This window comes from Hyaena hyaena, unplaced genomic scaffold (genome assembly GCF_003009895.1).
Source record: "Hyaena hyaena isolate Hyena2069 unplaced genomic scaffold, ASM300989v1 scaffold_35, whole genome shotgun sequence".
Lineage (NCBI taxonomy): Eukaryota > Metazoa > Chordata > Mammalia > Carnivora > Hyaenidae > Hyaena > Hyaena hyaena.
Genome location: NW_024080667.1, coordinates 5151766 through 5179185, shown reverse-complemented (window position 1 = coordinate 5179185; position 27420 = coordinate 5151766). Strand labels below are relative to the sequence as shown.

Sequence of the window (27420 nt, the reverse complement as noted above, 5' to 3'; positions counted from 1 at the left end):
AGGGGGTTGACTTCCACGATTGTGGGAGCTGGTAAAACAGTCTGTAAAAGGCGGTTTCTTTTTCTGCTGGTGCTGCCGCCTGCAGTTCTGTGGCCAGAGTGACAGAAACTGGAATGGCGAGGATGAAGCTATGAGGACAGCCCAGAACACCCTTCCCCATCTGGCTGCCTCCGGTGACAGGAGCTGAAGCAGGTGACCTGGCGGGGCTGGGAGTCGCTGCCTTTCCAGAGCTTCCCAACCCTGACAGTGTCACCCAGCAGAAAAGGGACAACATGTGTCAGCTGTGACGGCGTCTCATGCCCCGCTCTGACTCCGCTCCCGCTTCTATGCCACGACTGCCTCCACATCTCATGCAGACCGTCTCCGAAACCCACACTAACCTGGAATTCCATGGGGATGGCGTTTCTGGGAAATGTCGTTCCAGCAAAACTAAGGGACACAGTAGGACCCAGGACGGTCCACCCCTTGAGGGAGCATGGCAATTTTGAGAGATGACCTCCTGGAAGGTTTACTCATCATGCAAGAGATAGTCAAATAAGAGTCAAAGCTTCCTCCCAGGTTTCAGCAATCGCTGAATTTCAGCTTTTCCCCAGAGCTGCCCATGCAGTGAGAGAGGGTCCGGGGCAGCCACGATGGAGGACCTCATGGGGTCCCCCTCTACACAGGATGAAGCCAGAGCCCCCACCAGACAAACAACCCAGGGATGGCCTCTGTTATTCAAGGCCCTCGTGGGGCGCCTGGGTGGCTCAGTCGGTTGAGTGTCTGACTTCGGCTCATGAGTTTGAGATCTACATTGAGCTCTGTGTTGACAGCTCAGAGCCTGAAGCCTGCTTCAGATTCTGTGTCTCCCTCCCTCTCTCTGCCCCTCCCCTGCTTGAGCTCTCTCTCTCTCTCAAAAATAAATAAACATTAAAAAAAAAAAAAAAACCCTTAAGAACAAAAAAAGAAAAATAGAACCTGGCCCCAGGTGGAATCCAGAAGATCCTTCGGAGAATTGGGAAATACAAATGAGTCCTCGAACTGCCCCAGATTCTGTTTTCTCTCTCTGTGGGCCGGAGCCAGCAGGATAGCGATCAGAGCCCAGGGTTTAGACCAGGATCTGAGGTCTAACTCTAACTTCTGCTACAGATGTGCTGTGTGACTTTGAGAAAGTCTCCTAACCTCTCTGGACTTCAGTTTCCTGGTAGATAAATAAAAGTTCCCCACGGACCCTTCCAGCTGATGCCCATCTCAGCCTGTGGTGTTGCTTTCGTGACCTCACGGCATCCCTTGTCCACAAATGCCTGTCCGCCTGTCTGAAGCTGGTGCTCTGGGCTGGGATGCGTGGTGACAGCAGCCTGCACGCAGCCCCTCTTGCAGAATTTGGCGGCAAGACCAGTCCTGTTTGCCGCCTGACCCTGATGGAAGATGGGAGAAACTGCGGCTGGGGACTCTTCTCCGCCATCCAGGGTATCGCAACTGGAGAGACATGGCATTAGGGCAAAGAAAGCTTCAAATCGCCTACACACCCATTTAACGGATTTGGGAAATGCTTTTGATCCAAAAAAAATCTGATGAGCCAAGTGGTCATTTGAGCCCCATTCTGTGTAACACCATCAAACACAGACCTGGGTCTGTATCAAATGTCTCTAGGACACTAGTACATTTGGAGTCATCTTGTAAAATTTGATTTTATTTTGAAAATGTTCAGCATTGGAGCTTTTTAACTCCAGACCCCATTTATCACGTGGTTGGGGTTTGTCCGCATAAGGAAGCCAAAGGTCAGTCCTTTCTTGGAAAGGACTCTCCTTTGCTTTGGAGGGCGTCCTGTTTTCCTACAGTCTCTGTATCAGAACGTCCTTTCTTTTAGGAACTGATAGATGAGGTGGGTTTTTAGAATCCTCACTGGGTAAAAATAAACCCTTCAGCTGAACTCTATTGTTTTAAATGTCCTGCTCTGAGATCACAGAACCTCAGCGTTCCTGTATATGCATTAAGTGGCCTTGGGATTCCCACCTTACATTACAAGAAACGTTATAGATTTCTGTTTGTTTGTTTTAAAAAGAAACCGGAAATCAGAGAGGTTAGGTAACAAGCCTGAGACCACACAGCTGGAGGAGCCACTGCTGGGATTTGAATGTGGCCCTCGCTGGCCTGGAGGCCCAAACTGGCATGACTGTGTCATCTTTCCCCTACCTCCCCAAGGAAAACAGAAACCCAGCGCTTGGCCAGGGAGGAACCCCAAGGTTTAAGGAGATGAACCCCAAAGAAGGCTTGGATCTTGTCCCAGAAAACCTTCTGTTTATGAACCTGCACCTTCTATCCCTGAGAATCTGTGGTGAACTTTGAGTGGAGGGTCCCAGCGACAGAGAAAGAGGTGCAGACGATTCCCCCAGGGCCGAGGAGAATGCCCCTGTGGTTTAATGTGTCTTACGAATAAATTTTATTTAGGGGTACCTGGGTGGTTCTGTTGGTTAAGCATCTGCCTTTGGCTCAGGTCATGATCTTCGGTTTGTGAGTTTGAGCCCCGCTTGGGCTCTGTGTTGACACCTCGGAGTCTGGAGCCTCTCTCTCTTTGCCCCTCCCCTCCTCATTCTCTCTCTTTCTCTTTCTCTCTCTGTCTACCCCCCTCAAAAATAAACAGTAAAAAAATTTTTTTAAGAATAATTTTTTTAACATCTCTATGGCAGAATTAGGGGGTCAGTTCTGCTTCTGCCTGGAGGAAAAATTCTCTAGAGGGTGGTAGCAATAATCCGACTGCAGAAACTGAAAAGTAAACGTATCTTCCCGGAGAAGGGGCGCTGTCTTCGGGGCGAGAGGGGAGCCTACGGCCTGGAGTGAGGGGCGGGCTCCCAGCGTCAGAGGGCCCGCCTCACAAGGGGACCTTCCCGGGGCCTGTGACCAGAGTCGTTCTCCTGGGACTCTCTGAACGTGGGGTGTGGCCGTGGGGCTCCGCCAGGCCCCGCGGACCGTGGAGAGAGGGGGGAGGTCCAGGACTGCGAGCCTCTCTCAGGAACCCAGCGGAGTGGGTGAGCTCCGCGTTGCAGGAGGTGGGGGGGGTGGTCTTGAGGGCCGCTAGAAGCAGAGGATGTTGGGAAAGTATCGGTAATGGGTATTGTAGCTTCTCAGGTTCCTCTTCAGGCAGTAGACGAGCTTCCGGTCACAGGCACAGAGCTGCACTTGGCAGTGGGCCCCGAGCGCTGCGAACAGGCAGCCAAATGCAGAATGAGGAGGGGAAGACAGTCAACCTCCACGGCCTCCTGGGCTTGCTTCTCATGTGAGCTGACCCCCCGGTCTGCTTCCTGCCCCAGCAAACTCTCAGTCTGATGAGGGAGGCACAGAGTCTACACTGGGGAATGCGTGATCTGATGGACGAGGCCCAGCTGCTGCCCGGGGTGAGGTTTCAGCCCAGGGACACACAGTCCCTGCCCCCTGGGAGCTCCCAATCTGACGGCAGAGACATGTTCTCTCCTCTCCAGAGTTCCCCACTCTGACGGTGGAGGCAGCCCTTGCTCCGGAAGAATTTCAGTTCTCATAGAGGAGACACCACCCTCAGACTTAGCTTTGAACTTGGGTGGAGCAGAGCTTGAATCCCAGCTCTAGCTGCACGCACTGGCAAACCTCGGAGCTGCAGTTTCCTCGTGTGTAAAATGGGACTAAACATGCTCCAAAAGGCATTTGGGGGAGCAACAAAAAGGAAGCATGCATTTGGCACCTAGTGAATGCTCAGTCTGAGATATTCCAGCCCTTCCCAGAGGTCACATACAGCTGTAGTCATCCTGCCCCTCTCGTCCCCAGCTCTGCCCTCCAAGATATAGGCTGGCTGACCTCGAGGGGCGGCTGAACTCAGAGCCAGCAAAGACCCAGGTTTGCTCAGTGTCCTGAACGGGAAGCCCCAGTCTTACCACAGGTGACCAGTCCCCGTGCAAATCCGTATTTGTATGCTTGTGTCCAGATATGGCAGCCTTTCTCCTCCAGCCGACCATAGCAGTGGTCGTGCACCCAACAGCACCTGTCAATGCAAGAGACTTAGAGCCTGAGTGGACGGGCACGGCACTGTAGCCGAGGCCACCGGGGTGGGTGTGGTCTGGCAAAGAAGGAATCTAGTGATAAGGCTGAGTACTTCTCTGCTCTTTCATTGCAACGGACCCACTCTCTCCTCCAGGGCTCACGGTGAGACTACATTTCCCAGCCTCCCCTGCAAGTGGGTGTGGCCACACAGTTAGATTCCGGCCCCGGGGGGATTGTGGGCAGATGTGATGGACACCACTTCCAGACCTACCCAGGAAACCCTCCCACACTGTCTTCCTCCTCTTTCTCTCTCTCCCATCTCTCAGCTGGATGGAGATGACCCAGCAGAGGACTCTGAGGCCACAGGGGATGGCAGAGCCCCAAGATAGAAGGAACCTGGGTCCTGGGATTAACAAGTGATTCACATGGAACTGTTACGTGAGCAAAAACTAAACTTCCTGTATGTTGCGTGTGGCAGATTGCATTTTTTAAAAACTGACTTACAGAAAAATAGAGAAGGGTGTACAGAGTGTTCCCTTTTACCCTACATCCAATTTTCCCTAGTATTGACATATTAATACAATATGCTTGTCACAATTAACACACCAGTATGGATGTCATTGACTAGATAACTGACTAAATGATAATACATCATTATTGATTCATTAATTGTAGAAAACTCAGTAGTTTATTTAGATTTCCTTAGTTTTCACCTAATTTACCTAATGTCTTATTTCTGTTCCTTTCTATTTACCTAATGTCCACATTACATTTAATTGTCATGTCTCCTGGGGCACCTGGGTGACTCAGGCTCAGGTCATGATCTCACGGTTCGTGCGTTCAAGCCCCACGTCGGGCTGTGTGCTGACAGCTCAGAGCCTGGAGCCTGCTTCTGATTTTGTGTCTCCCTCTCTCTCTGCCCTTTCCCTGCTCATGCTCTGTCTCTCTCTCTCTCAAAAATAAATAAACATTAAAAAAAATTTTATTTTAATTTTTTAAAATATTTTTATTTATTTCTAGGAGAGAGAGAGAGAGAGACAGTGTGAGCAGGGGAGGGTCAGAGAGTGAGGGAGTCACAGACTGAAACAGGCTCCAGGCTCTGAGCTGGCAGTCAGCACAGAGCCCGATGCGGGGCTCGAACCCACGAACTGTGAGATCATGACCTAAGCGAAAGTCGGACGCTTAACCGACTAAGCCACCCAGGCGCCCCTAAAAAAATTTTTTTTAATTGTCCTATCTCCTTAGGCTCCTCTTGTCTGGGACAGCTTCTCACACTTTCCTTGTTTTTGATGACCTTGACTGTTTTGAGGAGTATTGGGCAGGTACTTTGTAGGATGTCCCTCTATGGGATTTGTCTGATGTTCTTCTTATGGTAAGACTGGGGCTATGGGTTTATTTTGCTCCTCTAATTATTCCGGCTTTGGCCACTGGGAGCTCTTCCAGTCGGCTCCTGTGCTCCCTGACATAGATCCCTATCATGGGAGGTGGCTCTTTTTAAACACTTGCTTACCTTTCGGCCTTACATGAGACTCTAGGCTCATCCTGTATATTTCCTGCCCTCATTCTAGAATCAGCCATGTCTCCAAGGAGTCTCGGTTTTTGTTGTTGTTGTTGTTGTTGTTGTTGTTGTTGTTGTCTTTTTTTTTTTTTGAGAATGGTATTAGAGACTAAGCCTGGACATAAGAATTTGCTCATTGGGGCACCTGGGTGGCTTAGTCAATTAAGCATCCGACTCTTGATTTTGGCTCAGGTCATGATCGCATGGTTTGTGAGTTCAAGTCCCAAACTGGGCTTTGTGCTGACAGTATGGAGCCTGCTTGGGATTCTCTCTCTACTTCTCTCTCTGCCTTTCCTGCACTCTCTCTCTCTCCCAAAATAACTAAAATTTTTTAAAAAGTTGCCCATTGCTAGTGGAATGTTTCTTTTGGGTCCTCCCAGCTGACAGAGCAAAAAATATGTGTCTGCATTAACCCATGTTTGTACACATCTGTACATATTTCTGTATGTAACCACCTGCATCTGTATGAAGCTAAGTTTGTCCTGACATCTCCACCTCTAATCTGTCACCACAGGAAGGGAACTCCCCCTCCAGCAGTGGGAAACTTGGCTCCAACCATCCATTTGCCTCATGGCCCCATTCCATGATCCATGCCAAGGATCTCGGAATTTTCCAGAGAACGCTGTTTCCATTTCACTTTCAAAATCCTAGAACTTTGGCACTTCCCAATCAACAAGTGGAATCCAGGTCCCCTCTCTCTCAAAGTCTTCGGGACTGCCTCCACCAAGAGACACCATAGAATTTTCTAGACCCTTTTGTCTTGCAGCCTTGGGATTCTCACTCTTGGAACCCAACAGTCACTGTGCTGTGTGGGGAAGTCCAAACAAATAGCCTCAGAGAGGCCTAAGTGAGAGGAACGGAGGCCCCGGGCCCACAGCCTCAGCGGAGCTCCCAGCCAGCAGCCGGCAACAGCATGACTGCCATGAGAGTGAGCCTTCCATAAACTGGATCGTCCTGCCTCATCTGAGCTGCCCAAGCTGAGGCCGGGCGGAGCAGAGGCAAGCCGTTCCGCCAAGCCCAGCCCAATGGCAGCTTCTTAGCAAAATAAATGGTCATGGTCACTTTAAGCCACTACATTTTGGGGTGATATGTTATGTAGCGATGGACCAACTGATACATTAGGTCTCCATGGAGATGTGTGGCACATTACTAGATGCATCTCAGGCAAGTCTGTTAACCTCCCTGAGATGGAGCTGTCTCACCTATACAATGGCGCTTCAGTACTCATCTTCCAGAACTGACGTGGAATTAAGTGAGATAATGGGGGTGTAGAGCCTGAGTGCAGAGGAGAATTATGATAGTCAGCTCACCAATCAGTGCCGTCCTTGGGGGTCCCCCGACCTCCCCAGCCACAGTAGCAGCCGTAGAAGCCGTAGTTCGTAAGGGCGTTTTTTCCGGTCACCTTCTCAATCATGGACTTGAGCTCCAGCAAGCCCCCTGGCACAGCAGGCACACCTGAAAGGCAGCCCCCAGCCCCAGGTGAACATGTCACGCTTGCCCCAGGCCCGGTCGCCCTGCACGCTCCCGCCCCTTGTCTTGCCCTGGGACTGGCGGGGACCCAGGCGCCTCCTTCTCCTTCTCCGTTAGTGAGACAGGGACAGGAGAGGGGAGGTCAAGTCGGAGAGATAAAAGGCAGACTTGGAGAATGGGAAACGTGACTTCCAATCCTGGCCTCTGCCGCTCGCAGCACATGATGCTGAGCGTGTCCCTTAATCTCTCCGAGCCTCGGCCTCCTCGTGGGCAGATTTGGGGGAGGGGGTGGGCTAAAGCAAAGGCCTATCTTTTGGAGTCATCCTGAGGATTCAAATGAGAGAAAGGATGTAAGTTTTCAGCGCGGTGGCAGACACGCAGTGAATGGCCAAGAAATATCCGGTATAATTAATACGGTATCTGTAAGAAGTGGGCAGACAGGTGCTTCCTATGTCTCCTGCTGATGCACTCCTCCCTCCAGGCAAATAACCCCATTTGTAAGGCACAGAACCTCAGAGCAGGGTGGGCTCCTCTGAGATCACTGAAGCCAGCTCCCTCCCCTTACGGATTGGGAAATAGTTCTTTGGAGGGAAAGGTTCGGGGTCTCACAGTGAGCCTGAGTCTCCGTCCCTGCTCTGGGCGTCCCGCCCTCCATCAGTCTCCAGAGATCAGGATTAGGACAGCCTGGCAGGGGCTGTGGACATGGTTATGGGGCTTCCCTGTGCTGTACAGTCCCTTCCAGCTGGGAGGGGACAGCGAGTGGGGCGTGTGCAAAACCCAGGCCGGCCTCAGCAGAGAATGACCCATGGGGTGGAATTGTTATATAAGGGTCTTATTTTCATTCGGGCTTTATTTTATTTTGTGTTACACTAAAGAAAAACAAATATGCTTCCCACATTTGCATGCCACATATTGTCCACGTAGCACAACCTTTACCCATCACCACTTAGAATCACGCCACAGCAGCCCCACCAGTAGGGTTGATGTGAATATTATCCCATGTCACAGAGGGAGAAACAGAGGCTCAGAGAGGCCAAGGTTCTTGCTGACGACGATACAGAAAGTGCAGGGCTGACATTCAAACTCAAGTCTCTCTGACCTCAAAGACTGGCCTCCTTTCCACTACACTGTTTCTAAGGGTAGAAGGTCACACATTCAGAAGTCGTGGGGCCAGTACTTACAAGCCAGGAGCCAAGCCAGTGTGAGAAGGCCCGTCATCTCTGGGGTTCTGGAAAAGAAAGCACATCCCATGGCACGTCTCTCAGGAGAGGCCCCCATGATGCATTCGGACCCCGACCCTCAGTCCCCGCCAGACCCCGCCCCTCCTGTTGGGCAGCCCTTGGGCCGCCTCAGCCAGAAAAGAGGCAAAGACCTCAAGGAGTTGATCTCAGGGGCTCCTGGGGGCAGAAGAGCATTCGGGGGTCTGATTTCCCCCAAAAGATGTGGCTTTCCCTCCACAAATGCCCCAACGCTATTGCCCCCTCTGCAGAAAATGGCTCAAAGTAACCAAAGAAATAGGCAGTGGGTTTCTTAAATGGAGATTGGGTGGCACGAGTGAGGAGTAGGAATTGACGCAGGCTGGACATGGCCGGAGGACGCAAGGACCAGACTGGGGAAAAAAAAAAAAAACAACCTCGACAAGGGCAGCAATGATGCAGGGGTGAGAGATGGAGGGGCAGGGATGGTGTTAAGTCCCCTGTTCCTTTGACCTCATGGTGCTTGGTTGCCAGTGTTCAAGGATGTCTTCCCTGCTGGTGTCTGAGGGCAGAAGCCAGGTATCTCCCAACGCAGAGAATGTCTGGCCCCGAGGGAGCACTCAGGGAGGAAGCACAAGCCCTCCCCTGTGTCCAGCTGTCAGGGCCTCATTATGGCTTTGTGAGTCCCCAGCACTTTTGCCTTCATGGGCCCTTTCCTCCAAAAAAAAAATATATATATTTTAAGTTATAGTTTCCAATTACGTTGGTATGGAAGCAAATACAACCCAGGCTGGGTGTGTGATTGTATATTTGTTAATATTATATTCATTTTTTCCCCTCCTGATTCTAAAGGAATGAAACTTAAAACGTTTCCACGGACCTCAGGCACTGTGCCTACTTAGAGAACAAGTGGACCCTGGGTACTCGTGAATTTCGGGAGCTCTGAAGGGGAGGTGTCTCTGTTTCCATTTTGCCAGTGGAGAAACGGAGGCTCAGGGAGCTCATGGAACTTGCCAGAAGTCACACGGGTAGAAAGAGTAGAAGAGGGTTCAAACCCATGCCTGTGCACCTCTCACTGCACCTCGCGGCCTCCCTTCACAGAGGGACAAACCTCCTTTTGAGCCATGGAGCTCCCCTCCCCACACCTGCCTCCGGCAAACACATGAATCACTGGCCTTGAGTACCAAAAATCACACCCAGAAAGCAGAGGAAATTCCATGTGTCTTGGACCAGCGCCTGATTCTAACTGGGCCTCAAAGACTCCTTACTGGCGGCTGGCTGTTTCCCTTCCCACTCCGGATCCCAGAGAGAGTCTTGTTTATCCACAGTCATTCAGCTGGCCTGTGGTCAGTCCGGGCTTCCCCTTCGGTGCCTCTGACCCCTGAGTTCTGTGGTCCCTTGCGCAGTGCTCTGTCCGGAGCCCATGACACCTCCGAAGGCCTGGCTCCGTACACACAAGCTGTGGGCTCTCCAGGGCTCCTGGCTACTGGCCTGGCCTCTCCACTCCATCCGTTGTCCAGTAGCTCCTCTGAGTTCCAAGAACATTCCTGAGGGTTCTGTCCACCCCTGACCTCCACCCTGAGGGCTCTGACCGGCCAAGGAAAATGACCCTAGACCCTACGCTTCCACACCAGTCTTCCTCAGCTGCTTCCTGGAGCCGCAACAAGAGAAAGAGGCCATCACTGTGTACAGGCACCCACAGTGCGCCAGGCTCTGTCCCCTGCTCCTTAAGCCTGGCGAGGACCCCAGCTGGTGGCTATTGTGAGACCTGCGGGCACCATGTCTGTCCCTTCAGCAGTCATTTGTTGAATGAGGGGTAGCAGTTGCTCATTTTACAGATGCGGAAACCGAGGCTCAGGAAGGGGTTGTGCCCAGAGATTCAGCCCAGGAATCTACTATGCTTCTCTGCCTCTGAGCACCAACTCTGTACCATTCACTGCGTTCCTTTTCCACACTGGATGATGCTTTGATGTCCTGGGGACCATGCTGAGAAGAGACAGCCCCTCCCAGGGCCAGCTAACTCCTAGAGGTGACATAAGACTCCCCTGTGAGCGTGGCTTTCATACGCAAACCAGCCAGTCCGGCCACTCACACCCCAACCTCTCCGTCTAGCTCTTCCACTCCCAGCCAGTATTTCCTCTGTCCTGTATCACACCAGGGCCAGAAGCAGACAGCCAGGGACCACCCCTGCCCCCCTGTAACCCAGAGCCTGCTGAAATCATTAATCCCAAACTATTTACCCTTCCCTGCCTTGCCTCACCCATGGAAAACACGAGAAAGGCTCTGGGCTGAGCTTTCTCTCATTTCTTCTGGCTCCTGATCTGCGCTGGTGCTTCCTTGTGTGTCCTTCCACAGTGTGATGTGTGTCCTTCTCTCAGAAACTGTAAGAAACAGACTATCCTTTTTTTGAGAGAGAGAGAGGCGGGTGGGTGGGAGCGCACAAGTTGAGGAGAGGGACAGAGGAGGGTGAGAGAGAATCTTAAGCAGTCTCCATGCTCAGCTCAGAGTCCTATGTGGGGCTCGATCCCACAACCCTGGGATCATGACCTGAACCAAAATCAAGAGTCGGACACTCAACCGACTTAATGACCCAGGAGCCTCCAGACTATCTTTTAAATGGCCACTGGCTCTTGAGCTACTGGCCTCACCATGTACCGGAATCAAATAAAAATCCCAGACACATTTTAGAGCAGCTGGTGCGAGGGAGCAGCATGAGACCCCACGGAGGGGCTCCCAAAGTGTACAAACAGGCCTCACAGAGGAGGCGGCAAGAAGCTTAGAAAGTGCTGCCCCAGAGGCCGGGAAAGTGGCTCCATCAGCGGAGCCCAGAGCCGCCCCCCAGGAGAAGGATGTGGGGTTGGCTATTTTTATCAAGCGACCACAGAGGGAAAAAAGCAGCAGCCACAAGATAATTTAGGAGTAAAGTGGTAGCTGAGGTCATGAGAGTGGAGAAAGTGGAGACAGAGCATAAGGGCCGCATGAAGACATGAGGGTCAAGGAGCGGCGGGGTTGCCGGAGGGACAGACCCTCCAAGTTCATGTGCGGTAGCCCCCCCACCCCCATTCTCCAGGACCCTCGGGTCGGGTCTCGGGCTAGGAAGGACAGACAGCACCAAGCCCCCCTGCACAGCGCATGTGAGAGATCTCCCCTCGATCTGTCGGGGAGGCACCCGGGGGTCAGGACCCTCCTCTCCCAGCCCCTCCCCCTCCCTGCCCCCTGCCCACCCCACCCCAAGCAAGGCAGCCCCCAGAATGAGATTCCTCACCAGGGAGACCTTCTCTCCGGGTCAGGCCTGCAGAAGAGGCAGGGGCTGGGCCTGTGGGTTTTAAAGGCCTCTCTGCCCGCCTCCCACGCTCCCCTCCCGACCAGGCGGCTCCTGGAGTCCCCACGGCTCACAGAGAAAGCCCTGCTTCCCCCCTCCCGACCCCTGGGGACTCAGTCCCTCTCTGTTCAGAGCAGCTATTTCCTGAAGTGTCTCACGGGGCCTCAGGGACTTTCAGGAGAGACACCGAAGAAGAGGGTCTGGCTTGGGCCACCCACACTCCAGGCTTCTCCACGGGAGGGAGGGGGCGGGCGGGGAGGGGGCAGGAAGACTGGAAACCCTCCCCCCCAGGGCAGCCTCCTCCCTCCACCTGCCACCCTGCTTCTCTGTCGAGTCCTCCGGCCCACGGCTCATGCTCATATTTCACCCCGTCCCGCTGGGCCTCAGCTCGGGGACGGCCATGGCAGCCGGCGGCGCCCTCCCGGACTCGGCCCTCACCCTCTTCCTCTTGTTGCCCACTTGCCAGCCGTCGCCCTGCCCCCGGGCTGGGGAGGCCCACAGGCCTGTGAAAGCCCCGCTCTGGAGATTCTGGAAAACGTCCCTTGAGCCCCGCTGGCACCTCCCCGTTGGCACCTGACTGACTCCTTACGGAATCCCTGCTCTCCTTCTCCCTGAGAAAGAGAACCCTCCAGGCTCCCCGTCAGACAAAGGCAAGCTGGAGCCCCCGCTCAGCCGCTGTGTGACTCCAAGCAAGTCACCACACTTCTCTGTTCCTTTGAACTATGAGAATAATGCCGCCCCAACACCCCAGAGGCTTATGGTGAGGAAACTACTGTATAAAACATGGCCAAGTGGGGAGGTCTGTGGCCCGCGGGCCGGCATCACAGACTCTAGATCAGCTTCGAGTCCTGGGTTCAAATCCTGGCTTCCCCACCATGAGCTACATCTCCGGGCTGACTGTAATCGGCCTGCCTCAGAGTCTTCGTTAGGATGAAGTGAATGAATGCATTTATAACAGAGAAGTGGCAAAATAATGCTCGTAAGTAAATGACAAGTAACCTTCTAGAGTGTTCTGGAAGAACATAGGTAGCTGTCACTATGCTCTGTTCCTGTCTATTAATCCCTCCCCCCCCCCCCCCCCCCGCCGCCGCATCCCTGACCCGTGTGCACACACTTTTCTGAGAATAAATGAGTGTGAGCTTCTTTGTCTCCTTGCTCTTGACTTCTTTTCTCTCCTTCCTCCACTCACGGCCCTCCTTCCACCTTCTCCTCCTGGGGCCTAACCGCTGGGCACCACCCCCTCCGGAACCCTGTGAATTCAGTTCAATACGAAAGTACTTACTGAACATCTACTGCATGCAGGGCCCTGTGGGGGACTCACCGTGAACAAGACTGACCCCCTCCCTCCCCATCAGCTTCCCTTCGGGTTGAGGAAACAGAGAGCAAAGGCATCAAGTAAATATGGGCCAGTATGTCCGGGGCTGACAGCCACCCTGGAAAAATTCCTCTCTGTTCTGCTTGAACTTTTTTCCACCAGTTCCTTCCTCCTCCCACCGACACTCACGGGCCTCGCCATCCTAACCAAACAAAATGAAGCCAAAAAAAAGAAAACACCCCCAATTCTGCAGATCTGTCTCTCCAGTTTTCTTTTTTCCACTCAAAAAGCCGAATTTCTAGGGGCGCCTGGGTGGCTCAGTCGGTTACGCCTCTGACTTCTGCTCAGGTCATAATCTCATGGTTCATGGGTTCGAGCCCCGCATCAGGCTCTGTGCTGACAGCTAGGAGACTGGAGGCTGCTTTGGATTCGGTGTCTCCCTCTCTCTTTGCCCCTATGATGCTCGTGCTCTGTCTCTCTTTCTCTCTCAAAAGTAAATAAACATTAAAAAAAAAAAAAAAAGGCAAATTTCTGGACCGAGAAGCCTCTACTCCTCACCTGCTTCCTTCTGAGTGCTTTGCTGCCTAAATCCTCTTCTGTGTCCCTGAGCCGGCTCCCAGGGGGACCCCCCTCAAAGCCTGGTGTTGACCAAGCTTGGGCTTCACCCCCCGCCCTCTCTCTCTGAAGAGGCCACACTCTGCCACCTGCCCTCCGCTGCTCAGCCCCCCAAATGCAGGTGTCTTCAAGGGATCTGCCCTGGGAATCTGCTCCTCTCTGTCTGCACCTCTCCCGGGTGAGTTCATCCGTGTTCTGGGACTTAAGCCCTATTTCTAATCAGATGTCCAGGAGCTAGCCCAGCCCAGCTGTGTCCGCCACTAGCTGTGACTCAATGGCACTCCCTGAACAAACGACTGAGTATGGGCATGAGGAGAAAGTGCAACGTCAGGTCAAAGAGTCTGAGCTTCAAGTCAGACAGAACTGGATTCAAATCTGGGTGTCCCCTCTGACTACCTGTGTCACCTGGCCTCCTGAGGTCTCCCTTGTAGCCCCATCTGTAGAGCGGGATAAGAACAGAACCAGCTTCATTCTGTAATTGTGATAATTTAGTGAAATGACGCAGGCAGAGAGCTCCTCATGGGGCCTGGCACCTAGGAGGTGTTCAATGAATCATAACTGTTATCAATATGATTGCTGTTACATCGCTGCACTGAGCTGAGGCCCCGTGAGGGTAGGCACTGTGTCTGCTTCACTCCCATATCCCTGACACTTAGCACACAGTAGGTGCTCTGTTAGGTTTGCTGAGTGAATACATGACTCTTCCACTCTAGCTTCATACCCACTGCCCCAGCCCACACTTCAAATATAATAATTCAATATATATAATAAGTACAATCCAAATACCTGTCTGATAGTCTAGCTCAGTGTCCCATAGAGACCCCAGATTGTCTCCCCCACAACCCAGCCCCTCCCAGCTCCCCTCGTCCCAGTAATGGATCCAGTCATTCACGCCTCAGTGACTAAAATGCCCCCAACTATTTCCACTCCTCCTTGAGTGGAAGACTCCAGAAATATCTGCGGAACAGGGGCACGTGCACCCCGATGTTTACAGCAGCATTAACAATACCCAAAGCATGGAAAGAGCCCAAATGGCCATCGACTGATAAATGGATAAAGAAGGTGTGGTTTCTATATGCGGTGGAATACCACATGGCAATGAGAAAGACTGAAATCTTGCCATTTGCAACAACATGGATGGAACTGAAGGGTGTTATGCTGAGTGAAATAAGTCAGTCGGAGAAAGACAGACACCATGTGTTTTCACTCATATGTGGATCTTGAGAAACTTAACAAAAGACCATGGGGGAGAGGAAGGGGAAAAAGTAGTTATAAATAGAGAGGGAAGCAAATCATAAGAGACTCTTAAATACAGAGAACAAACTGAGGGTTGAGCAGGGGTCTGGGAGGCAGGGAAAGTGGGTGATGGGCACTTGTTGGGATGAGCACTGGGGATGGAAGTGATGAATTATGGGAATCTACTCCCGAAGCCAAGGGCACACTGCACACACTGTATGTTAGCCAACTTGGTGATGAATTATATTTAAAAAAAAGAAATATCTGTGGAATAAATTAAACATCTCACAAACACGCCTATTCTCTGGCACCTGCTGTGTCGATCTTGTGCAGACTTGTCCCAGGGCTGAAGCCCCACTGAGGGCAGCCGAAGACACTTAGACACTCTCTCATCTAGAAGCCAGAGCTGCCAAGATACCCTTGGCCTCATCGGAGGGTTTGCATCTCATCACTCCCCACCCCCTGCCCAGGAGGCTGGCACATAGAGCATGATTGCCCGGAGCTCACTGGCAGACAGTCCACACTGAGTCCTCCTCCTCTTCCAGGAAGCTTTACCTGATTCTTCCTTACACAGGAAGCCTGCCTTTCTCTGGAATGTTATAGAACCCATCACACATTCTGCCTTCTTTGGCACTTCCTATTGGAGGGGGTTTTAAGGCAGATCACTTGGAAAGGGAACAGAGAGGGTGCCTGGGTGGCTCAGTCATTAAGCATCTGACTTCGGCTCAGGTTAGGAACTCATGGTTCATGAGATCAAGCCCCATGTCGGATGAACACGCGCCCTGCTTCTCTCTCTATCCTTCTCTCCCTCTCTCTGCCATTTGTTCACTATGCCCCCTCTCTCTCTGTCTTTCTCAATAAAAAAATTAAATTAAAAAGGAAAGAATGAGAGAGGAACTCAATCCTCAGTGAGCATTCACTGTGCCACGGGCACAAGACAGTTTTATCATTCGGAATCTTGAATCCCCACAAAACTTCCTGGTGCATTAGGACCCCATTCTGTAAGCAAGGAAACTGAGGGGCAGATGTTAGGTAGCTTACAAATGGCAGACCCCCAAATCTAAAGCCTGGCCTGTCACCCCAGTACACATTCTTGCCACTACACAAAGGGGTAGACCCCCCCAATAAGGAAGTAATGATCATGATTTTCACAGGAAGTCTGACCAGTGTTACATGATTTCCTTATAAACGAGATGGAGAAGCAAAAGCTTGAGTTACAGTCAGAGCTCATAATTCCTGAGAATTGCTTGATGGGCAGAACTGGGTCTTAGATTATAAACTTTCAGCCCAGGGCTCCAGACAGTGCTAGAAAGTGCTGTGCGTATCCTACATGACCTCTCAAAATGTTGGAATTAGTTGCTAATGTGTAAGTGTTAAGAGATCTCCGACATAAATCCAAATTTCCGGCTTCTCTTTAAAAGTCCTGGCAATCCTGGCTCTGGATTCCCACGTGGCCACAATGGCCAGAGGGGAGAAGCAGCTTCCCCCATCGCCTGGACATGTGTTTAGCTTCACCCTGGTCTCCACCATTCCTTATTGCTTATCACCACCTGCCTCACTGCTACACCCTGCCTGGAGGGCCCTCTAGTGGCCTGTCCTAAAACTCAGGCTTGAGTCCTACCCTCTCAGCAGGTCCCTCCTTCAGTAATGGGACAGTGATGCCCTTGAGAGCAGAGATCATCTCTCGTGCAAACTTGGGTTTCAAGCACTGAGCTCAAAGCAAAGCTCTGTACATGCACATTAGGGGCACTGACCCGAGGACAAGGAGATGGCTGAGGGCTTTCCAGAAGAAAAGTCACCGGTACTGAATCTATTAAAGTAGGTTGGAGAAATCAGAACCCTCGTGCACTGTGGTGGGAATGTAAAATGGTACAGTTGCTGTGGAAGACAGTATGGTGATTCCTTAAATAACTAATAGTGAGGGGTGTCTGGGCGGCTCGGTCGGTTAAGCGACCAACTCTTGGTGTCGGCTCAGGTCATGGTCTCGTGGTTCGTGAATTCAAGCCCCACGTCAAGCTCCGCACTGTGATAGAGGGATTCTCTCTCTCACTCCCTCTCTCTCTACCTCTCCCGTGTGCGTGCGCTCTCTCTCTCTTTCAAAATAAATAAATAAACTTAAAAAAAATTAAAAGTACAATTACCTTTTGACCCAGAAATTCCACCTTTGGGTATGTGCCCAAAAGAATTGAAAGCAGGGTCACAAAGAGGTGTCCGCACACCCATGTTGATAGTAGCATTGTTCACAATAGCTTACACTGGACGCAACTCAAGGGTCTACCAACAGGTGAATGGATAAAGCAAATGCAGGCTATACATGCAGTGGAATATTACTCAGCCTTAAAAAGGAAAGAAATTCTGCAATACACTACAACAGGGTTGACTGAACCTTGAGGATGTTCTGCAAAGTGGAAAAAGCCGGTCCCAAAAGCACAAATACTGCACAATTCCACTTGTAGGACACACTTAGAGAGTAGTCAGCGTCATACAAACAGTAAGCAGACTGGAGGTTGCCTGGGGACAGGAGGGAGGAGAGGGAGTTAGTGTTTAGTGGGAACAAACTCTCAGTTTTACAAGATGAGTTTTGGAGATGGATGATGGTGGTGGTTCTGCATTATAAATGTATTTCATACCACGGAACTGTCCACTTAATATGGTTAACACGGTAAATTTTAAGTGGTGTGTATTTTGCCACAATTTTTAAAAATGGAAAAAAAAAAAAAAAAAGAGTGGATCAGAGTTCACCAGGCAAGGATGAGAGGAAGGGAGTCTTGGTGGAAGGAACAGCCTATGCGTCACATTGGAGCAATTACGAAAGAATGAGGTAGCTGAGGGCATTAGGCAGTGGTATTCGAGTGAATATGTGATCACCCGCTCTCCGGGGAGAAGAAAAGCCCCTATTTTTAACATCTGCCAGTTGCTGTAAGTACTCACACTGTGGGCAGTCTCACTGTTAACAGGATGTCACTGGAGGCAGCGTGGGGAAGACGTGCACGGTGCCTGCTGGTGACAAGCCCACATTCTGGAACCGCCACTTAGCCGTGTGACCTTGGGCAAGTCTCTAACTGCTCTGTACCTCGGTTTACCAACCTCAGTGATGGGGACAACCATGTTACCTGCCCCTCACCCCTACCTTCTAGGCTGATCCGTGGCAGGTGTTTAGAATTGAGTTGTCACATAGTAAGGGCTCAGTGAGTGTCAGCAATTTTTCCTAGGAAGGTGGGGCGGGCCTCCGGCGTCGTTTCTCGGGAAAGAGAACTTTCTCTACTTGTTTAGCAGGCATGGAGGAGTGGTGGAGGGGCTGGATGAAGAGCCTTGGTGTGTCGGGCTAAGCAGCTTGGACTTTGCTCCTTGGTGGTGTCCCAGAATGGCCTCCATCAAGACCAAGATGAGATGAAGAAGTCCTACCCCGAGATCCCCCCAAGCTGAAACCCTCAAAGACAGGGTGGGACGGCCCAGCACAGCAATCAGACCTGTGTCCTCGAGCCTGCTGTCACTCAGGTCACAGAGGCAGTGGCCGTCTTTGCGGTGACGCCGGAGTGGAATGCCCACAAGAAGGGCTCCTAGCCAGATTCATCGCGGCGGGGAAGGAGGGGGGTTGTGCCTGGTCCTGACCTCCATCTGAGAGCGTTTCTGGAAAACCAGGGGGTGTCTGGGTCACAGGACGCCTGTCAGATGGAGGGATCAGGGGCTGACTGGTGTTTGAAAGGGGGCTCGGGGCACCGAATTTCTGAAGGGCTGCCGAGGGTGAGAAGCACCCTAATTGTCCCATGTGGCTCCGGATTGCATGGTCAGCAGCAGGCGAGGAGGCCCTGAGGAGGCAGATTTGGGTTCAAGCCCAGGATGTATTTTCTAGCAGCCCAAGTGTCCTGGGAATAGAATGAGCAGCTTGAGGGAGGTGAGCTTCCCGTCCCCAGAGACACTTTTTATTTACCGCGTTTTAGGAACAGAAATACAGTGAGGAAGGTGGGGACCGAAGAGGTGGGGCACACCCTCCCCAACACTTGACCTCTCTGGCAAAGGAGCTTTCTTTAAGTTTTAGGAACACGAGACCTGTCAACAGCGTATGACGTGAGCTTAAGCCAATTTTGGAGCAGAAGGCTGTAGTCTGTAAAAGGGTTAAAAAAATTACAGTTTAGCAAAATTTTAAAAAACACAGAAAAAAGTCAAGAGCCCTTCTGTGCCCTACGGCATGGGGAGAGCTGTACGTATTCTGTGTTCCCAGCCTCGTGGGTCTCCTCACCCCCAACATTGATTCATGCCACAGTCAGGTTCAGGGCTGTGGTAAAAAGCAACATCAACTTGGGGCGCCTGGGTGGCTCAGTCGGTTAAGCATCTGACTTCAGCTCAGGTCATGATCTCACAGTCTGTGGGTTTGAGCCCCGCGTTGGGCTCTATGCTGACAGCTCAGAGCCTGGAGCTGCTTTGGATTCTGTGTCTCCCTCTCTCTCTGCCGCTTCCCTGCTCACTTTCTGTCCCTCTCTCAAAATAAAATGAAGACTTAAAAAGAAAAAAAATTTTTAATAATAAAAAAAGAAAAAAAAGCAACATCAGCTGAGTGGGGCACCGACTGGATGGGCTCCCAGAGAGCCACCGGCTCTGATGTTCTGTGACAGTGAATGCTGTCACATTCACATTACAACACGCCACGCTTTACTGAGGGCTTTGGCACTTGCTGCTCCCCCTGCCTAGAACACTAATACTTAGCCTTAGCATTAGCTCCAGGTCCAGCACAAATGCCACCTCTTCCAGGAAGCCTTCCCTAACCACCTCCCTAAGGTAGCTCCTCCTCTCCCAATTAAGCTCATGTCACTGCTTTCCCCCTCCATGACACTCACCACCATTTTTAACTCTCTTTCATATATTTCTTGACTTGTTTGGGACTTCCGTTTCCTACTCCTTCCACTGCAGGTCAGGAAACTCATCAGTCTTGTTCCCCATACTTTCAGCAGCTGGCACATAGCCTAATACATATATGCTGTTTGATACTTATCTATGGAATAAAGAATAATTGGGGGGTCAAGGGGAATGAACCAAGACTTCAGAGAGTAGCCAGCCTCGCTGGATTTCAGCCATTCTATAAATCAACAGCCTGCTCTAACAATACACACAGAGACGTCTGGCTGGCATGCAACTCTTGATCTTGGGGTTGTGAGTTCAAGCCTCATGTTGGCTGTAGAGATTACTTAAATAATAATAAAATGAAGGTATATTAACTAAGTTGAATTTAAATAAATAAATTATATATATTTTTTAATGTTTATTTATTTTTGAGAGAGAGAGAGAGCAAGCATGAGTGGGGGAGGGGCAGAGAAAGAGGGAGACACAGAATCCGAAGCAAGCTCCAGGCTCTGACCAGTCAGCACAGAGCCTGACGCGGGGCTCGAACCCACGAACTGTGAGATCATGATCTGAGCAAAGTTGGACGCTTACCCAACTGAGCCACCCAGGCGCCCCAAATAAATTTTAAAAACTAGATTTCAAAAAGTCATAAATTAAATTGAAAAAAAAAACAAATAAAATAAAGGAACATACAGCTAATCTTATCGTGGGCTCAGTCTATTCTTACATGTGTAATGGCTATTTTTCAGTAACAAACTCATCTGTCTTCCACCAAAACCTTTGCTGAAAATGCAAAAAATTCAAACACCTACCTGATAGCGAATCCCTGCTTTGTTTTATCTTTGAAAAGCCAATTAAACTGTTCATTCTCAAGGAACATGCTTTGAACTAGCCTTCCTTCCTGTCTTCGTTTCTGTTGTCCCCTGAACCCCCAGAAAGTCCTTCAGTGTCTTGTTTTGCATTGTAAAAACCTGCTTGTTTTTCCGCAGTATAATGTCACTTTTTTTTTTTTAATGTTTTATTTATTTTTGAGAGACAGCATGAGCAGGGAAGAGTCAGAGAGAGAGAGGGAGACACAGAATCTGAAGCAGGCTCCAGGCTCTGAGCTAGCTGTCAGCACAGAGCCCGATGCAGGGCTCGACCCCATGAACCGTGAGATCATGACCTGAGCCGAAGTCGGATGCTCAACTGACTGAGCCACCCAAGCGCCCCGCTTTTTTTTTTTTTTTTTTTTTGGAGAAACCCTAGAACAGGCTCTGATTGGCAAGATCCAACATGGCGCCCAAGGTTCTAGGCTCATGATCCTGACACTCAGGATTCCAGGCCCTTCCCCTTCTCTCCAATCCCACTCCAAGCCAGCAGCTGTTTCTGGAGCAATTTCTGTGGGCAGAGCTCCAGCCGGGCACTATAGGAAACAAGTGCAAAGCTACGTCCCTCGGCCTCTGCACTCCAGAGTTTAGAATCCAGCATCTGCCTGGGGAGAGGGAGGGGGTGAGAACAGGCCTTTAGGATGCCCATCAACCTTGAACAACATTTGCACTCCTTTCCGGGCCTAAGAGGAAGAGTGCTCCCTTTGCACAGCCAGAGTCCTGGGCTTCCTCCTCTGTCCCTGAGTCACTCACTCTTCTTAGCCTCTCGGTCAGCACGTATCACCTGCTTCCAGAGTCAGAGGTTCCCGTCTCCCCCCACAGGCATGTGGCTCTTCTTGCTGTGGCCCCACTACCACCCTTTCCAGCCTTGCCTTATCTGTACGCCAGGCCCTTGCTCCCCAGGGGATTCCTGGGAAGAACGCTTTCTGTTCGCCGAATACACCGCATAGAACGTGCAGTTTGACAGGTGGTGATAAACACGCCAGAGAACAATTAGGTAGGGAAGGGGGAAGGGGGTGTTATGTGCCTGTGTTGGAAGAGGGAGCTCAATAGTGGCCTTTGGCAGTTTAAATAGGATGCCAGGGGGAGGGGGGCGCCTGGGTGGCTCTTTCGGTTAAGTGCCCAACTTCCGGCTCAGGTCATGATCTCACGGTTCATGGGTTGGAGCCCCATGTCAGGCTCTGTGCTGACAGCTCAGAGCCTGGAGCCTGCTTCAGATTCTCTCTCTCTCTCTCTCTCTCTCTCTCTCTCTCTCCCCCTGCCCCGGTCATGCTCTGTCTCTCTCAGTCTCAAAAATAAATAAACATTTTAAAATAAATAAATAAATAAACACACAAATAAATAAGTAGGGTGGCCAGGAAAGGCCCCCACTGCGGATGTGACATTGGAGCAAAGCAATGGAGGAGGTGAGGGAGCAGGCCCCGAGGAAATCCTCGAGAAGAGCATCACAAAGAAAGAGCAGAGCACGCACAAAGATCCTGGGGTAGAAGCACAGCTGTGAGTTGGAGAAACAATAAGGAAATTAGATCTTCCTTTGCCAAGAATCCTTCCTGGAAACCCACCACCCCACCGTGACCAGTAGGTTCCCTCCCTGTCCCCAGGCACTGTGAGCTGTCTCATCATGGGACGACCATAGTCTATCGCAGTGTCTCCCCGATGAGACTTCGAGCAACTTGGGGACGGGGACTGTGTCTTTTACTTTGCCATGCCCAGTGCCCAGCAGAGGATTTAACATACACTTAGTGACTCAATCAAATGAACGAGGTGGACGGGGAATCCGTCAGGTGCGTCCCTCATGTCCACACGTGCAGCACCTAGCTCACCGGCCCAGACTGGGTCTCGAAAAGGAAGTTTATGGAATGACTAATAAAAATAGCCAAGGCTTACCAAGCGCAGTTACCGCGCTAAGCTTTTTAAGTGGCTTATCCCATTTCACCCTTAAAGGGATCCTGTGAGGTGGGCGCTGCCGTCATGTGCCACTTGCAGTTGAGGACACTGAGGCCCGCAGGGAAAGAAATCGCACACAGCTGCTAAGCAGGAAAACCCCGAGGTGAGCCTGCGAGGTCTGACCTCCCAAGGCTGCATAAATCCAGCCCACAGCTCAACTGCCTTCCAGAGAGAGGGGGCTGGGCGCAGGGGGGAAAGGAGGGCGATGGGGACCGAGGACAAGGCCAGAGAGGCCTCCCTGTAAGGGCTGGGATGACACCTTCCCAGCTTGGTTTTCCTCCCGTGGGCACCAAAGTGTCCGCATACAGTGGATGCTCCGAAAAGGTGAAGGATATGGTGATGGTTCTTTTTCCCAAAGACGAATACTTCCTTGCAGTTTGCATTAAAAAGATATTCAGGCAAAGCCTCAGATTGACGTAAACACGGATTCCAACTCCAACCCTCTTTCGTACCCGTGCCTGGCTTTGCCCCCATTTTCAGGGACTACCTTCTGGGTAACCCCTGGCCCCTTTTGAGTGGGGGAAGGGTTAACATTAGGCAGGGAGAGATAAGGGACCCTCAGGGAGGCAGGAGGCGGCTGCAAGGGGGAGGCTGAAGAAGTGGAGGGGTTGAGGGGGGGAAGGGGAACCATATCCCAGACCTGCTGGGCTGGGCACCGTGAATGGAATCTCACAAACTTTGTGATGAGATCCTAATAACGGCTCCCGGTCAAGGACACCCCCCACCCTGCCGCCACTCTTGAGAGCTTTATGCTTTCTCTTAATAAACGCTACGGCTTAGCTCACTCTGTTGTGAGACTCACTCTCTGACTCCCACCTCCTGAAACACCTTTAGGTGCCGCCTTGCGTCCGTAAGGACCACACCGTTCACAGGGCTCGCCACCTTAAGGGAAAGGGACCCCAGGGCCCCAGGGAGACTCCTCCCGCAGGGCCCATGTCTTGAACACACTCCATGGGGACCCCTCTGGCTCCCCCACCCCCCCCTTCTCCTGGCGCTCCCCCTACCGGCCTGCCCCTCCCAGGATAGGCAGCCTCGCCGTCACTGACCTCTCTGGCCCGGCCTCTGCTCTCGCTCCTGCTCTGCTCCCACGAGCAGCCTCATCACGCCCCAGCCCTGCGGCTCCCTGCCCCCAGCCACAACATTGAGGTCCACAGGCTGTGAATCCCAATCGACTCTTGGTCTCCAGAATCTTACAGGCGTGAACGGGAGCAAGTGAAGGCAGGCCTGGGGGTGTGGACAGAATCTTGTGCCTGCACCCAGCGGGGTGTTCCCCTGCTCAGCCCCCCACTGCCTTCGCAGATGCAGAAAGTCCAGCCAACACCCAGAGCCTGGGGCTGGCGGCCCTCCCAGAGGGAGGCGGGGGCCGGGGGGCGTGGGGCTTAGAGTCCGGAATGATCCAGGTCACAGCTTTATCCGGCTTGACAGGGCCTTTGCTAATCCCCCCCCCCCGCCCCCGCCACCTCCAGCCTGGAGGAATCGCCCCCACCTTGGCCCTGAGCTCAGAACTCTCTTAAGGATCTGACAGTCTGCTAAGTAACATGGATATCGGAGCATCTGGAGTCCTCAGCCTTGGCTGAGATGGGGGTATGAACACAGAGCCAGGCGATGGGATGCCCAGGAACACAGATGGGGGAGCGGGGCAGGGTAGAGTGGAAGGTACTAGAGCCATCGGGGAAGCAAATGTACTGGAAGTGAGCTCTCTGAGAGCGGACCAGTGGCCAGAAATGCGGTCGTGTCTACACTCACTCAAAAATAATTTCCTGAGTACTTACTGTGCCAGCCGCCGGTACAGAGACGAATGCGGGCAGGGGACTCCTTACTTGGAGTTTAATGCTGGAGACAGCACAGGACTGAGCAGTGCAGAAGTGAAGGGACAGATAAAGCCAGAGCAGCAGCGTGGAGAGGGACTCCCTGCCCTGGCCAGCAGGGGCTGGGGCATAATAATAACGGCAGCCGCTGCAGTACTCGCAGTGGTATTAATGCGTGCGGGGTGCTTACTGTGCACCAGGTGCTGTGCTGAGTGCAACACATGACTTACCCCACTTAATACAGACATCAGCTCCATGGGGAAAAGTGATATTCAGACATGGGGGCCAGGAAGGTGGCCAAGGTCACAGCTAACCGGAGGCCCCCGTGAGCCTAGAAGGTCTCTGTGTCCCTGACACAATACAGACATTAAATCTTTTTTTTCCCCTCATGTTCAGAGAGGAGGGAAAAAAATCATAGAAAAACAATCTAGAAATGCATAAAGTCAAAAGTGAAACTTCCCCATAATCACCCAAGATAATCACTAGTAAGAATAATTTTTCTTTCTGTTTGTTCTTGTCTCCATTGGCTTTTCTGTCGGTTTCAGGGTTTTGTTGTTGTTTGTTTATTTTTAGTTTAGTTTTTGTTTTTGTTTTTTAAGAATTAAAGCCTTATGGATGAAGTGGAAATCCCTCATTTCCCCTTCTCTGGTCCTGTCTCCATCCTTCTTTCCCCGCTCCTTCTCTGCCCACAGGTAACCAGATTCTGAAATTGATATGTATCCTGTCCAGAGTTTATGCTCCTGCTGCATACATGTAACCAAAACAATATGTAACTTTCTTTCTTTCTTTCTTTCTTTCTTTCTTTCTTTCTTTCTTTCTTTCTTTCTTTCTTTCTCTTTCTTTCTTCTTTCTCTCTTTCTCTCTTCTTTCCCTCCACAAATGGAATGACACTTCACATTCCACAATTTGTTTGCTCCTTCAATCCATATTGATCTTTCCAGGTCTGATTTTTTTTCTTAGGTATATATCAAAATGGTAATGTTGGGTCATGGAGTATTCACCTTTTTTCCTAAAATTCTATTTTGAAAAATTTGAAATCCACAGGATAGTTGCAAAACCCATATAATAAACACCCCATAAACCCCTTGATTTACCAATTGTTAACGTTTTGCTACAATTGCTGTACTTCTGTTTCACACGCACAGGCACTGGAGGATAAATTACAGATACTTTACCCTAAAGAACTTAGCATTTACCATCTAAGGACAAGGAATTCTCTTGCATAACCCAATACAATATGGCACTCAAGAAATTCAGCATTGATACTATAATACTATTATCTAGTCAGCATTATAAATATCTAATATTACATTTACCCCTATTGCCAACATAATGTCCTTTATATCCTTTTTTTTTTTCCTTTTTTCCATCCAGAATCCAAACAAGATTCAGGCATTGCAGTTACTCATAATCTGTTGTGCTTTTAAAAATCTCCTTTAATAATCTCTAAAGTTCCTCAATCTTTTTTTTAAAATATGATTTATTGTCAAGTTGGCTAACACACAGTGTATATAGTGTGCTCTTGGTTTTAGGGGTAGATTCCTGTGATTCATGGCTTCCATACAACACCCAGTCTCATCCCAACAAGTGCCCTCCTCAATGCCCACCACCCACTTTCCTCTCTCCCCCACCCCCATCAACCCTCAGTTTGTTCTCTGTATTTAAGAGTCTCTTATGGTTGGCCTCCCTCCCCTCTGTTTGTAACTATTCCCCCCCTTCCCCTCCCCCATGATCTTCTGTTAAGTTTCTCCTGTTCCACGTACGAGTGAAAACATATGGTATCTGTCTTTCTCTGACTAACTTATTTCACAGCATAATACTCTCTATTCCATCCATGTTGCTGCAAATGGCAGGATTTCAGTCTTTCTCAATGCCAAGTAGTATTCCACTGTATACTCAAATTTTTTTAGTCTTTTAATGATTGACATTTTAAAATCTAGGCCATTTGTCTTGCAAAATACCCTTCAATTTGATTGGTCTGGTTGTTTCCTCACAGTTATCAGGTTAAACATGTCTGGTGATGGTAGAAGGCATGCACATTTCAACCTTCCTAGCTCTCCCAAAACCCTGTCCATAATGGGTGTACCAGTTTACAGCCATAGCACTCCATGGCCAACACTTGATAATGTCATTTTGTCAATTTCTCCCAATCTGATGATACATCATTGTCCTTTTAACTTGTTTTGACTCCCAGACCATTAGTGCAACTGAGCAGTTTCACATATTCTTAGTGGCCATTTGGACTTCTTCTTTCATGAATGATCTGTCTGTATCTGTGCTACTTCTGACCCCATCTGTCCCCAGCTCCATCCCTGTCCTTCCTCTGCTCAGCTTTATTTGGGGGCAGAGGGGCAGTGAGAGGGGTAAATACCTGCTTCCAGGAAGCAGACTGGCAACACCTCCATCTTTTGCGATATATGTTGCAAATACGTGCTCTCAGCATGCCACATGTCTTTCAACTTTATTTATGGCATCTTGTATTGTATACAAACGTTTGACTCTTATGTAATAAGTTATGGGTCTGCTTTGTTTCTCATTCACAAAGTCCTTCATGACTCTGAGGTCAAAAGAAGTTTTCTGCATTTTCTTCTGTTGGGGATTTGTTTGTGAGTATGATATGAGACAGGAATTTAATTTCGTGTCCCCATAAAGGTCAATTATTTCAACACCTTTGGTTGAATGATCCAACCTTTCCCCTCCTGTTTTTTTTTTTTTAATGTTTATTTATCTTTGAGAGAGAGACAGACAGACAGACAGACAGAGCATGAGTGGGGGAGGTGCAGAGAGAGGAGACACAGCATCCGAAGCAGGCTCCAGGCTCTGAGCTGTCAGCACAGAGCCGGACTCAGGACTTGAACCCACAGATGCAAGATCATGACCTGAGCCTGAAGTCGGATGCTTAACCAACTGAGCCACCTAGGTGCTCTTCAGTTTTAATGCTTCCTCTAGGACAAAAGCTTCCACCAATGCTTCGGTATATTTCTGGGCTTTGCCTAGTTCATGTTCATCTACCTGTGTGCACATGCCCAAGTGTCACTCTGCCTGATGACTAGGGCCATTTAAGGCATCAATATCCTAAAGAAAATCTCTCTTTTTCCTTCTTCTATAGAAATGTTTTCAGGGCACCTGGCTGGCTCAGTCAGTGGAGCATGTGATCCTTGATTTCAGGGCCATGGGTCAAGCCCTGTGTTGGGTGTGAAGGCTACTTAATTAAAAAAGAAGAAATGTTTCAGCTATTCCCAAAGGGTTTGGTTA

At 50.5% G+C, this 27420-nt stretch overlaps 1 protein-coding gene across 1 annotated transcript; it reads right to left on the bottom strand.

The window, feature by feature from the left end:
- Positions 1–3003: 3003 nt before the first annotated feature.
- PLA2G5 (phospholipase A2 group V) lies at positions 3004–8242 on the bottom strand. Its single transcript, XM_039229063.1, has 4 exons — positions 8200–8242; positions 6859–7003; positions 3885–3991; positions 3004–3179 (listed from the first exon to the last, which is right to left on the bottom strand). The coding sequence occupies exons 1-4, from the start codon at positions 8234–8236 to the stop codon at positions 3055–3057; spliced, it is 414 nt and encodes a 137-aa protein (XP_039084994.1). The 5' UTR covers positions 8237–8242; the 3' UTR covers positions 3004–3054.
- Positions 8243–27420: the final 19178 nt, after the last annotated feature.